This window comes from Arachis duranensis, chromosome 10 (genome assembly GCF_000817695.3).
Source record: "Arachis duranensis cultivar V14167 chromosome 10, aradu.V14167.gnm2.J7QH, whole genome shotgun sequence".
In the NCBI taxonomy this organism is placed as follows: Eukaryota; Viridiplantae; Streptophyta; class Magnoliopsida; order Fabales; family Fabaceae; genus Arachis; species Arachis duranensis.
This window is the reverse complement of record NC_029781.3, coordinates 99,630,519-99,644,130: the sequence shown is the minus strand read 5'-3', so window position 1 is coordinate 99,644,130 and position 13,612 is coordinate 99,630,519. Positions and strand designations below refer to the sequence as shown.

General features: G+C 29.3%; 1 protein-coding gene across 2 annotated transcripts; it reads right to left on the bottom strand.

Annotated features, from left to right (window-relative positions):
- Window positions 1-8,908: 8,908 nt before the first annotated feature.
- LOC107471262 (transcription factor TCP17) lies at window positions 8,909-10,776 on the bottom strand. Of its 2 annotated transcripts, none has more exons than XM_052255420.1 (2): window positions 9,987-10,109; window positions 8,909-9,352 (listed from the first exon to the last, which is right to left on the bottom strand). In XM_052255420.1, exons 1-2 carry the CDS (start codon window positions 10,090-10,092, stop codon window positions 9,219-9,221), a joined length of 240 nt encoding a protein of 79 aa, XP_052111380.1. In that variant the 5' UTR covers window positions 10,093-10,109; the 3' UTR covers window positions 8,909-9,218. The 2 variants fall into 2 exon arrangements, with proteins under 2 accessions (XP_052111380.1, XP_015946201.1); XM_016090715.3 differs by adding an exon at window positions 10,555-10,776 and having other exon boundaries at window positions 8,912-10,293.
- Window positions 10,777-13,612: the final 2,836 nt, after the last annotated feature.

Below are 13,612 nucleotides of genomic sequence, written 5' to 3'. Positions count from 1 at the left end.
TGCATCGTGCTAACCAAAATAGATAATTTGTTATAACTCTCTCTAATATACTTTGGATAATTTCATTAAAGGTAAATACTTTTTTTGTGACTTTAAGGTAAATATTTTAATAATGTTGTTTTAATATGAACATCACATTATAAATTATTAGATAATTTAATTAAATAATTCAATTAAAATATTAATTTATCTAATAGTAGTTCACAATTTAATCTTTATACAAAGATATCATTATTAAAGTATTTACCTTCATTAAATTAATCCAATATTTATGAGTATTACTGTATTAGATTATATTTATATCTTTTATGATTATATTTGACTATCTTTAAATTTTTAAGTAAAAAATAATATTTTATTTATATTTAAATATCAGACCTTACAGCCATAATTTTCAAATGATAAACTCTAAATGATTTTTATATAAAATTAAAAATTATTAAATAATAATTTAACTAAAATTATAAATTATCTAATAATTAACATTTGTCAACTTCACATAAATATAGTTAATGCAAGTGAGTTTCTCCAATTTTTTTAATATAATTCACATCCCTTTAAATGTAAATTTAGGTATGGATACTACGAGTTAATACTTAAATTAGTTCCTGAAATTTGACCTCCGATTCAATTTAGCCCTCAAGATTTCAATTGACTCTAATTGTATCCTAAAATTTTGCCTCGAACCTCAATTTAGCCCTTTCGGCGTTTTCCGTCACCGGAGAACTGACCTGACAAATTTAAATGACACATGGCAGTATCAAAACGATGCCGTTTTACTGTTGGCGCCGAAATTGTTAGAAATGACGTCGTATCCCTTAAGAAGGGGTTAAATGAAAATCCAAACACTAACCACTCCAAAGGTGAGACTTAGTTGACCCTTTCTCTTTCTCCACTTCCTCTCGTTTTTCTTCCCGTCAGAGAAGCACCATGGATGTCACAGTAATGGAGCTTTGAAGCTTTTCTTACTTTTTTCTACCCCATTGTGAAGATTAATTACCTGGGAGTCATCTTTTGAAAAACCAGGTTAGTAACAAAATCGATGCTCTCAACTATCGTGTTCTGTTTTTATCAAAATGTTGGTTGTGTTGTTTTTCATTTTTTTCACCCTACTTGATTAGTGAAACTTTGGGAGAATGTGGTTAACTATGGTTGTTGATGATGATAGAATTTTTGTATGTTAGGATTTAATTTTTTTGCATGTGTGTAGTTGTGATCAACCGAATCGTTCAATTCTTTATCCGTTTGAACAATCTTTGATTCTTCATATTCCATTTTAAAATAACAATTATACTCCTTCATATCCCATTTTAATTTAATGTTGATTGGATAATTTCTTGTAAAAATAAAATATTTTCTGTGCTGAACATTGTATGCATCAATGACCACCATGAATGTTTAAGTGATAATCATGAACTGAAGATTTTGTATCTTGGTCAGTCATTGCAGTGTATTTAATTTTTGATTATTGTTTCGTTAATAGAATTTATGCTATTTTTTTCATTATGTTCGTCTTGTTCTAGATATTCCTTTCTTCCCTTATCCTGGCATAGTTTTTTACAGATCCTTATCACATTAAAAAAAGAGCTTGTTTCCATATTTTCATCTAATGTAGCAGAACATATAAATTGCTAATATAGGACAATTCTTAAATTCAGTTGAACACCATTGTCAACTTATATTATATTGATAAGTTTGTAGATTATATTAATAATAGGGTTGAATATATGCATGTGTGAATTTTATGGATAAATCTTGTGTTTATCCTAGTAGGTGCTTCATTAACATTAGTTGACTTCAACTCTTTGCATATCAATTTGTTAAATGGAAGAATGTGTTCTTTTGGTAAAAAATATTTGAAGAGGTTTGAGTAAATGGGGATTATACCGTATCTTTAACTTTTCTTCTTAATGTTCTAATTTGAATAGTTTCTCCCATTAATTACTTATGATCACTTTTAATATTCCCTTTAAATGGGAACAATTATATATGTAATTATATTTAAATTTTGTTGATTTTACTTACTTTATTCTTTCATGTTTCATGATTAAGGATTGCATGAGACAAATTGAAATTAGTGTTGTTGTCAATTTATTGAAGTTAGTGTTGTTTTTAACCATTGTCTCCTGAATCTTATTTATAGATGGATGAACATATAACGATTGTGTATCATCATGGAGGCAATTTTGTCACCAAATCAAATGGCAGTTTGGTTTATGACAATAATCATACTGATGAGTTGACTGGGCTAGATGAGGACGTATTAGATGTATTTTCACTGAGAGACTACTACAAGAAGAAAATAGTAGAGGAAGATGACGGTCTGGTTGTGGAGAATTCTGATGAAGAAGTAGATTGGGTACAAGTATTGGGTAACAGAGAAAACAACCAAGAATCTTATGATGCATATGATCCGATTCACGATGATTCTGATGGAAACGACTCTTGGAAGTCTGAAGAATTGAAAACCCCCAAAACTCAGATGAGGAGTGGAGTGATGATGATGATGCTGATGATGTGCACCTAATCTTCTCCGAGGGTGGCTGATTCGGTGAACTAAAGCTACAAGTTGGAATGAAGTTCAGTAACAAGAATGAGGTTTGTATTCATTTAATTAAACATAGTTTAGATTAGATAGTAACTGGTTTGTATTCATTTAAGTGTTCTTATTTGTTTCACTATGTTTTATGTCTCCGGTGATTAGTTTCTATTTAAATCGATTGTTGGATACTGTTTCATAACATCTATCCTTATAGGCATGTCGTGTGTCCATGCATGTGCAGCTATCTCCAAGATAAATCGAAATCCTGAGAATTTTTGTTATCATTGGCTGACCATGGAAGCTTATAGAGATACCTACAAGTACTCTCTCAATCCAATACCAGGACAATATTTTTGGAAGAGAAGTGAACAAAATAGGTCTTATGCACCTAAAATGAAGCGAAAGTCAGGGCCAATAACCCAAAAAAGACGGAAGGATGCTGATGAAGAGTCATCTAGTGTTAAGAAGTCAAAAACTGAAACCAAGTTGAAGAGGAAATACAAAGAATTCACATGTACTTACTGTGGTATAAAAGGGCATACAAAGAGGAGTTGTGCTCATAGGAAAGCTGATGACCTTGCTAGTGCCCTTGTTAATGCAGCAGCGGCAGTTGTTGCAAAAGAAAAAGCTTTTAACTCTGGAGAGGTTACAGATCCAGCAAACGCTGCTACTACTAACATTCAAGCTGCTGAGATTAATGAAAATGCTCCATTAACACCAGGTCAAACTGTTGCTGATGCAAATACTTCAGAGATTGTACTCACCCAACCCACTTACTCTCAGCCAGAAAATCAGGAACAGGTAGTGTTTGGTTTCTAATATTTGATTAACTGTTAACTGGTTTATATTGGTTTATAATACATGAGTAAATGTTGGGTAGATCTAACTTATTGATACTATTTGATAACATATTGATTGGTTTTTATTGGGTTGTATTGGTCACTATTTCTGTTCACAATTTTACTAGGTCCCTCCATCAGACCCACCTCCACCTCCATAACAGGTGACAAGGCCTCACAAGTTGCAATCTAAGAAGAAAACAACTTTCAATGTGAACCCAATGCAAGGAGCAAGTTCTGGGACAACTGCACGCTTGGCAGAGTTTATGATATTCGTTTTCACCCCAGACTTCAAACCACCAACAACAAAATAGAAAATACTTTGCAATGTTGACTGGAAGTTGTGTAGAACATATTTTGTAGAGAGCATTTGATTAAACTATGCTCTTTTGATATTTTGTTACTATGTTATGTAGAGTAATCTGTTTTGGCTTAGGATATTTAAAACTATGTTATCTAGGGTATCTAAGGTATGATACAGATACTGCTATTGCTAATGCTGTGATATTGACAATGATTAATGACTATGAATTACTTAATGAATTACTTATTTCTGAGTCTTCTGTCAAGTGCAAGAACCACACAAGGTTTTATTAGATTTTCTTTTGTCATAACATCTCATCTATTTATATCTTTTTCACAAATGAACTATACACTTAAATTTATTCACTAATAAAAGTACATACTACATATATAGTTATTAGAGTCAGCTCCTGATATTGTCTTCATATACAGACTCATAGCAGCTTCATATATAATCTCAGTTTTAAAGAATTTTTACAGGATATATCATTAGCAAAGAGAACATAAAATTCTATTTCTATTTTTTCATTAAATACATAACAATGCTTCATTCACATAACTGATATACAGTTACATATATTTCATCTCACCTAATCTACAAGCTACAATCACAATTCCAAAAATAATAACAAATACAGACAACATAATATTCCACATTTTTAATATTCTAATTTCAGCTTCAACTGCAATAATTTTCCATCTCAGAGATATTTTCCAATGGTCTTCACTAATTGAACTTTCATTTCTGCCAACTATGGCTTCTTCTTTTTCAACATCTGCCAATTTAAAAAAACCACACCATCTCTTACCGGTAGTCTACAACACAAAAAATAAAAAAAATTGAGAGGAAGAACAGCTACAAAATCAACAAGCATTTGAGAAATAAGACACATACACAATCAACTTGCAATAATTCAACTAACTCATATTATAGTTAGAGCATCCATAGAATGGTCTTTCTGGATTAGAATCCGTCCCAGACCACCGAAGAATAGGACGCAACCCACAACCGCACCAATGTGGAACTTTCCCACCTCTGTCACCGTGTGTGTTCTTCACCCAGCCACCATGCGAACGAGCTCTATCAGAGTTATGAGCTTTGGCTGCTGCTTCACAACATTCTTCTCACCTCTTGGAGACACTCTTCGATTTGGGGAAATTGGAATTTTTTTAGGTTTTATTTGAAATTTTTAGGGGTTAAATTGAAGTCTTCAAATATTTTGCCACGTCATCTAACTGCTAGGGTGACAGGTGTCTACCAAAATTGTCAGGTCAGCTCTCCAGTGACGGAAAACGTCAGAAGGGCCAAATTGAGGCTCGAGGCAAAATTTCAGGATACAATTAGAGTCGATTGAAACCTTGAAGGCTAAATTGAGTCGGGATACAAATTTTAGGACCAATTTGAATATTAATACTACTTGTAAACCATAGACTTATTTATGCGCAAGTCTTGCAATTACGTACGGCTTCTTCGTTTAGGAACTTTTCTTCAAGAACCAATGCATCATTCATGGAAATAGTAAACTTTTGTTAGTATTAAAATACGGTAAAAACTCACGTTCAAATATTTTATATAAAATTATTAATAAAAAATAATTAAATAATTTAATATATTTAATTAAATTATTATTTAATAATAAATAAGGAAAAATATATGGAATCATGAGGTGATCAGCCAAAAATTAAATAATTTAACTAATTTATAATTATATTTAATTAATTTTATTTGTTTTTAATTTATAATATTTGTTATTAATTACTTCTCACTCCAAATTAACGTTGGAGAATTAGAGGCGGAGATCATAGAATTCTGCTTTTAACAATTTCGATTTTTAGTATATAAAAAATTTATAAAATATAAAAAAAATATCTATTTTAGTATGAAAAAAAATATTCTGATACTTAATAAAAGAAACATCCTAATACCTAATATAAATATCATTTACATAGAAATTTTGAATTCATCTAAAAATATTTAGCTAGTTTTTGGCTGTTTCCTGACATTGTTATATTGATAATCAAATCTAAGCACTGATGTATTTGGTAATCTTCCTCATCATCCAATGGATCATCAATCATCTATATGAATATATTATTATGGATAAGATTTTAACCACTTTTGTATGAGCCATAATTATTAATGTCATCATTTTTAATCAATTAATCTCTAATTCTACATTTTCACTTTCAAAATACCAAGATTCTTCAAATGCGTTGATTAACAAAGTAAGTTAACAACACCAGCAACAAAACAATATTGTTTATTTTACTTATTATCAAAATGATAGATTTTTGATGTACAAGAACCTCAACACATGGCTAATCGAGTATATATGATAAAGGAACAAACTATCATTATGACTTTCCACACTTCCATAAATAAGAACTGGCCATGCCTGGCCTCCATCTGATCTATATCATCAAGATCAACATACAATTCAAGTGCGAAAAACATTTGCATGATATCGAGCAAAACTCTAATGAAAACATTGTCCAATCACTATTGTCGTTTATCACAACTTTTAAAAAAATAATGTCTCCCTTAACAATACAATATGAAAGCGTAAAAATTTAAATATACTTATTTTTATGTAAAATTGATATTTAAAAATTATTAGATAATTTAATAAATTTAATTAAATTATTATTTATAAATGATTTATTATTATTATTTTTATATATAAAAATAAACGGCATTTAAATTTTCGCCATACAAAAATATAAATAATAATAATTACATTTTCCGTCTCAAACGAGAAGATCTTAGAAATATTCAAGAACATTGAGCTTTTACGCTTAAAAGTTACATTTCCATAGTCACCAGTCACAACAAATTCATCAAATACATTAAGATAGTAACCCTTGTAATATTTATTTGAGAAAGTTTAAGGTCGAACAGAATTTAATATTTTTAGCTATTAATTCAATTTTTTTAGCTTATAACTCAATAATATATTTTTAAATTACATTTTTAAATATTATTGACTAACTATAAATTAAAAATAATAAATTTTATTGGCTTTCTAACCTTTTTCTAGATAAAAATACAAATTTTAATCGATAAAAAAAATAACACAGAAAAATATAAGATGAAAATGAGAATAACAAATCTTTTGCATCTCCTTGCTAAATTAAAAATAGTATTCAAAGACAAAAGCTAACACATGATAATTAATATTTTGTTTATAAGATACTTATATCATGAAACTACTTCTTTTAAAAATTTAAGTTGATAAAAAATACAAATAGTTATATTTTTAACATGTTCTTTTAAGTAAAAATTTCTTTTAAATTTGTTTGAATTTTTGTATTTTTTTTGTCTTATAATATTTTTTTTCTTTTAAGGAATAATAAAGATTGAATTCTAAATTTTTCGGTCATAAAAATTTTGATACAACAACAACAATAACAACAGCTTTGTCCCTCTAGATGGAGTCAAAAAAATTTTGATACTATATCATAAAATTACTTCTCCTAAAATTTAAATTGATAGAAAAAACTAGAAAGGCACATAAATAATTGAGTTATTGCTACACATTTAAGTATATTTTCATCTAAGTTCATCCAAGTAGGCCCAACACTAACAAAAATCACTCTCATTAAAGGAACGTGATCACACGCGCATTTTATAACGCAATCTCTTCGTCTTCGTCTTCGTCTTCTCCTTTCCATTTTCTTCTCCTCCTCTTTCTTCTTCTCCTTCTTTTTTCAAATTCGTATACGTAGGTTCTTCTTCTGCTTTTTTTCTTCGCACACGCAGATTCTTCTTCTTCTTCTTCTTCTTCTTCTTTCGTTATAATCATCACCAACAACACTAAAATTTTGCTCGATTAAGTGGAATTGCTCATTTTGATTCACTTGATTGTTAATGTATTCAGTTGAGTCCTTGTGCATGCATAAATATTTTTCTTACTGATTGAATGTTTATCACGCTTTATTCAACACATGATTGGTGTTCGATTCAGTGGTGTTGGCCATTTCGGTTCACCTGATTGTTATGTGTTCAGTTGACTTCTTTTGCATGGAAAATGCTATTCTTGATGATTGAACGTTTATGACGCTTTATTCTGCTCATGAATATTGCTCGGTTCGCGCACGCATATTTTGTTATAGTCATTACCAATAACACCAACATTTTTCTCGATTAAGTGGAGTTGCTCATTTTGATTCACTTGATTGTTAATGTGTTCAGTTGAGTCCTTATGCATGCAAAAATTTTTTCTTACTAATTGAATGCTTATCACGTTTTATTCAGCACATGATTGGCATTCGGTTCAGTGGTGTTGACCATTTCAGTTCACCTTATTGTTATGTGTTCAGTTGACTTCTTTTGCATGAAAAAATACTATTATTGATGATTGAATATTTTTGACATTTTATTCAGCACATGAACGTTGTTCGGTTAAGTGGAGTTGTTCATTTTGATTTACTTGATTGTTAGTGTGTTCAATTGAATCCTTGTGCATGTAGAAATATTTTTTTTGATAATTAAATGTTTATGACATTTTATTCAACACATGAATGATGTTCGATTCAGTGGAGTTGGCTATTTCGGTTCATTTTTGTTTTACACAATTCAAAACTCTTCCTCTTCACCTTCTACTGCTTCTTTCACCAGGGAGAGAAGGCGAAAAAAATAAAAGAATACATAAATAATAACAACAAAAGAACGAGAATAAGAAGAAAACACATGAAAAAGAAGAAACGCGAAAAGGAAGGAGGAGAATGAGGAGGAGGAGGAATGCGAAGAAGAAGAAGAAGCTCCGTGCGTAAACGAACGTGAAAAGAAGGAGAAGAAAACGAAAAAAGCGCGTGACCTAAAATCACTTGAATAAACTTGGATGTTAAACTTGTTTGGATGTCAAAATAATTATATCTCTAGCAATTTTATAATATAACAATATAATAATTAAGAAAATTCTGTAGGAAAAAATTGATGAAACATATTTAATGTGTTGATTGGTTTCATTACTACTATATAAAAAATGTGATTTCTTGTACAAAATGAAGTTATATAATTTTAATTAATTAATTTAATTTTGTTGAAGACTAGTGCATCTAACTTATTGCAGATTTAATATGCTTTCCTTTGCTATATATTTTTGGTCTCATACTCTCATGTAATACCAAAAGATGTAAAAATATCGAAGCATGAAAAAAAGTAGAATAATGTTGTATCACTAAGGGTTTAATAAAACACACACTTAAGATATGAATATCCTCTTATAATAAATCCCAAACTAAAGGCACTATCAAAATGAGATAACATTAATTACAACTAAAATTAAACCATTCTTTATAAACCTTTGTATGTCATATAACACGTAAATTCAAATCTCAAACTCAAACTGAACGGAAAATTGTACACATAATAGTAATAAACTAATCAAAATCAGTATACAAGAACACAGAATAAATATGAATTAGCATAAGACGAATGAAAATAATTATTCAAATCAAACTCCAGGCAGCTAATTAACTGCTCTCATCATCATGATCCATGCACATTTTGGTAGAGTACCTTTGTAGTAACTTTAATTTGCACTATCATCAGCATGAGATTGGCTTTCACTTCTATTAGGTGATGTTGCAAGATTCTGATGATTACTCATCACCATCATCATCTGATGGTGGTGGTTGATTTGCCTTGGATCCATTATTTCCATTGCTGCAGCAACATTATCATTATTATAATGCGAAAGAGAAGAAGGAGAAAAATATGACTGTGTTGTTGTCACGGTGGTCGTCGCCGCGGCCGCCGCACGTTGAAGAGGAGAAGGAGAACAACACAATATTTGAGAAGCTCCTAAGTTTTGAAAGGGTAAATTTACAACATTAACCCCACCATGTAAATCTGTTTGGTTCACAAATCCAAGATTATTATTATTATTATTATTACTATTATTATTATTCCCCAATAATTGATGAACAACATCATCATGAGAAGCTGATTGGTAAAAATGATTACCAATTGATGATGGCATAGTGTTCAATAATCCCAAGAATGAAGGAGGATGATGATTATGGTTTATTGTTGTTGGTAATAAAAAAGTATTAGGCAAAACATGTGCACTAGTATTATTATTACTACTATCCTGCTCTTTATGATTAGATTTATTAGTAGGAAGAGAGGGATAACAAGCAAGGGTAAAATTGGAAGGAGGAATGGGAAGAGGGGGAAGGTCATCAATTTCATGCTTAGCAGCATTGAGTAACCAATCAACAACCTTGCTTGGTTGATTGAGCCCTAACCTGTCTTGAAGATCATAGAGGTTAATTGCTGTGGGAACTGAAAGCCTTACCCTTCTGTCCCTTAGCCCTCTTATTGTGCAAACCTTGCTGTGTCTGTCTTTTCCTCCCAACGCTCTTGATACCCGTACGATCCGCGGATCCTTCAATCTTAGCCATTGATGTGATGATGATGGTGATGGACCCTTACTAATTGCTTTTTCATCACCTCTTGTTGTTCTTGAAACCAGGCCAGCTGCAAGATCTGATGATGATGACTCTATCTCTTTCATTCTTCTTGCTTTCTAACTTTGACTACTGCTTCATCAAACTTGTTCTTGACTCTGAATTGATTTGCCGCTGGTTCCAACTCCATAGTACCTAGTTCAGGAAATTATGAAATTATTATTAGGCTTTGAGAAAAAAGAATATAATAATGATAATGATATTTATGTATGTAGTTTAATTTCAGTTGAAGAGATTAAAGAGACAAAATCAAAGTCAAAGCAATTAAATAGGGGGCAAGGAAGGACTAATTATTAATATGTTGCTACTTCACATAACTAAACCCTAGCAAATAGAATACAATAAATTAAAGAAGAAGAAAATAGTAATACATGAACACTACAACCTAGTACCTACCACTGATAAATATCATGAACTACCATACAGATGTGCACCTTAATTTCTTTTTATATGCCAAATTGAAAAAGAAGAGTGTGTGTGTGAAGAATGAGAGTTGAGTAGTTAATTAGGAAAAGGAAGGAAAGGAAGCTAAGGAAGAGATTCTGGAATGGAACCGACCACGGCGCACTGAAAGATAAAGCAATGGTGGATACATGGCCACGTGGCATATGACCCTATTGGTCAAATAAATTTGGTAGCTACTTCTTCATCTTATCATTTATATATATATATATATATGTTGTTGTCATGGACATGGTTGATGATGATTTCCACATTAGGGCAGATATTTCCACACTTGTTGTTAAAAGAAATTCTGTTAACCAATTAGTTACCACTTAGCAGTGAAGGGACCATTATTTGTTACACATTTCAAAAAGCGGCTGGGCACACTGAATTTATCGACAACTACAAAACATTTTGTTACTCATGAAACACTTTCACATGGTGGGGGTGATAAAATAGAATTGAAGCTCAGACAAAATTAAATATCATTCAAGAATGAAAAACGTTGTTCTTGTGAATAGGTATAGCAATTAAGTAAAGACTTGTTTCTTGCTGCATGCTTTCATTCTTGATATACTAAACGCACTCATCAATAATGTTTTGGAACCTATCACAAAATTGTATGCTCTAGCTACTATGCTTCATGTCTGAAGTCCTACTTGGTTAGAGAGAAAAAAAGAAACATATTTTATATTATCCCATTACACATTCAAATTTTTTATATAATTAAGATCAATCAAATTGGTCCAAACCTAACAATATTTACTCAAACAATATGTGCATAAAATTAGACACTTCTTTTTTGTGTTTTTTTTTCTTTTTTTTTCGTCCCTTCCTTCTATTGGTGCTATTATTATTGTATTTTATTTTTATTTTTTTCTCCTCTTTTTTCTTATATGTTATTATAATTATTTCTTTTTTTATTTTTTTATGTTATTTTTTTTAAGAGAGTGAAACAAAAAGAATTATAAAAAAATAAAATAAAAAGAAAAAGATAAAGAAGATGAAAAGAAGGAGTTTTAAATTGTAAAGAATTTATCAAAAAATAGTACCAAAATTTTTTAATAATAGCATAAAAATTTCTTAATTTTGACACCAAAATTTTGCTAAAAAAATACATATATCTCTTTTTAATGCTACATTTTTGTGCTTCTTATTCTTCTTTCTTTTTTTTCTTTTTCTGTTGCTCTTACTTTTTCTTTTAGCAATATTGCTCCTCGTATTAGATTTGAATGAATATATATGTATTGTATTACAATTTTATTTAGTTAAATAAATGTAGATTCATATTTATTGAATTGAATTCTTACCAGAAACAAAAATAGCACCAAAATTTATTTAAAGTAACATCAAAATTTAAATATATTTTTAATTAAAAACTAGAATTAATATTCTCAAATTTGGCATTCTATTTGTGTTAATATACAACTAATAAATTGAATTCTTAATTTTAAATCCCACAAAATCACATTAACTATATAAAATAAAATAAGATAGTACCGAAATTACTTAAAATTGATATAAACAATTCAGTAACGCGACACAAAAAAATATTAAAATTTTCTAAAAAATATTACACATTCAATGAATTGAATGTTTATCTCATATATAAAATAACACATAAAAATTTAAAAAATAATACTTAAATGTCTTTACTCTAATACTGAAATTTCTAACTAAATGATGTGATAGAACTAAAAATTTATTTTAGAAGACTTGAGTTGCAGACTTTAATAAAAAAAGAATAAGTGAAAAATATATAGATAATGCAGTGAAATTAAGTAGAATGAGTATAAAAATTCAAAAAAGAATAAACAATGATATTTAAGTATAAGAAAAAGAGGATATATCTGATATATAAAATAACACATAAATTTTTAAAGAAAATTTTCACTCTAATATCGAAATGTCATCACTCTAATACCAAAATTTTTAACTAAATGATGTGATGGAACTAAAAATATATTTTATGAAGACTTGAGTTGCAGATTTATAAATTTTGATAGAAAAAAATAAGTGAAAACATTAGTAAATAACGCAGCGAAATTAAGTAAAACAAGTGCAAAAATTTAAAACTTAATGATAAATGTTATTTATTTATAAGAAGAAGACGATGATAGCGACGATAACGATAATAATGATGATGATAAGGATGGAGGGGAGAAGGAAAAGAAAAGAAAAGAAAAGAAAAAATCAAATAAGAGGAGTAGGAGGAAGAAGAGGAAGAAGTGGCAATAATAGTGGTAACAATGGTGAGAATGATAACAAAAAAGAAAGATAAGAAAAAAGAAAAAAAAAGAGAAAAAAAAAGAGCATCATGAATATAAGTAAGTAAATAAATAAAAAATTGCACACACACTATTTAGTTGAACTTGATTAATTATTTTACTTTGATTGGAGAACTTTATTATATTTTATAAAGATTTAAACATTTATCTCTTGGGAGTTTCCTATTGATTAGAGAGGAGAATAAAATGTCTTATAAGAATTAAATTTTGAGGAGTGTTAGAAGATTATATTAGTAAGTTTTGTAATTTGTAGTAATTAATTAGTCATCATTAATATTTTTAATAGTATGAGATTTCATCCAATAATGTGAGAGTCACTTCTTTTTTACTGGTTAAATACTGATCACATTTTAATAAAAGTGTTGGTCCATAACCTTTCTCTTAAATTTTTTTATTTGGCTAACAAACTAAGATAAAATGTAAAAAAAATGATAAAATTGACTGAATATCTTAAAAAAAAATGTTAATTAAGTCCTAGTTTATTTACAGTTATTAAAATTGTCAATCACCGAAAAACCTAAATTGTCTGTAAGTAACAAGTTTTAAATTAACCATAAATGGCTTCTCTTTTTAGTTTTTACCCTGGCCACCAGCTACAAAGTTATCTGATATTTTATCCACAGACTTTCATCTTTATTATTCTTTGGAATAATCTTTATATTGATCCAAAAATTAAAGACAATAAAAAGGATAAGAAAGGAAAAGGAGATAGAGAGTAGTAA

Excerpts from the sequence above, each read along its gene's own strand:
- LOC107471262 (XM_016090715.3), bottom strand. The coding sequence starts at position 10,205 with ATGAAAGAGATAGAGTCATCATCATCAGATCTTGCAGCTGGCCTGGTT.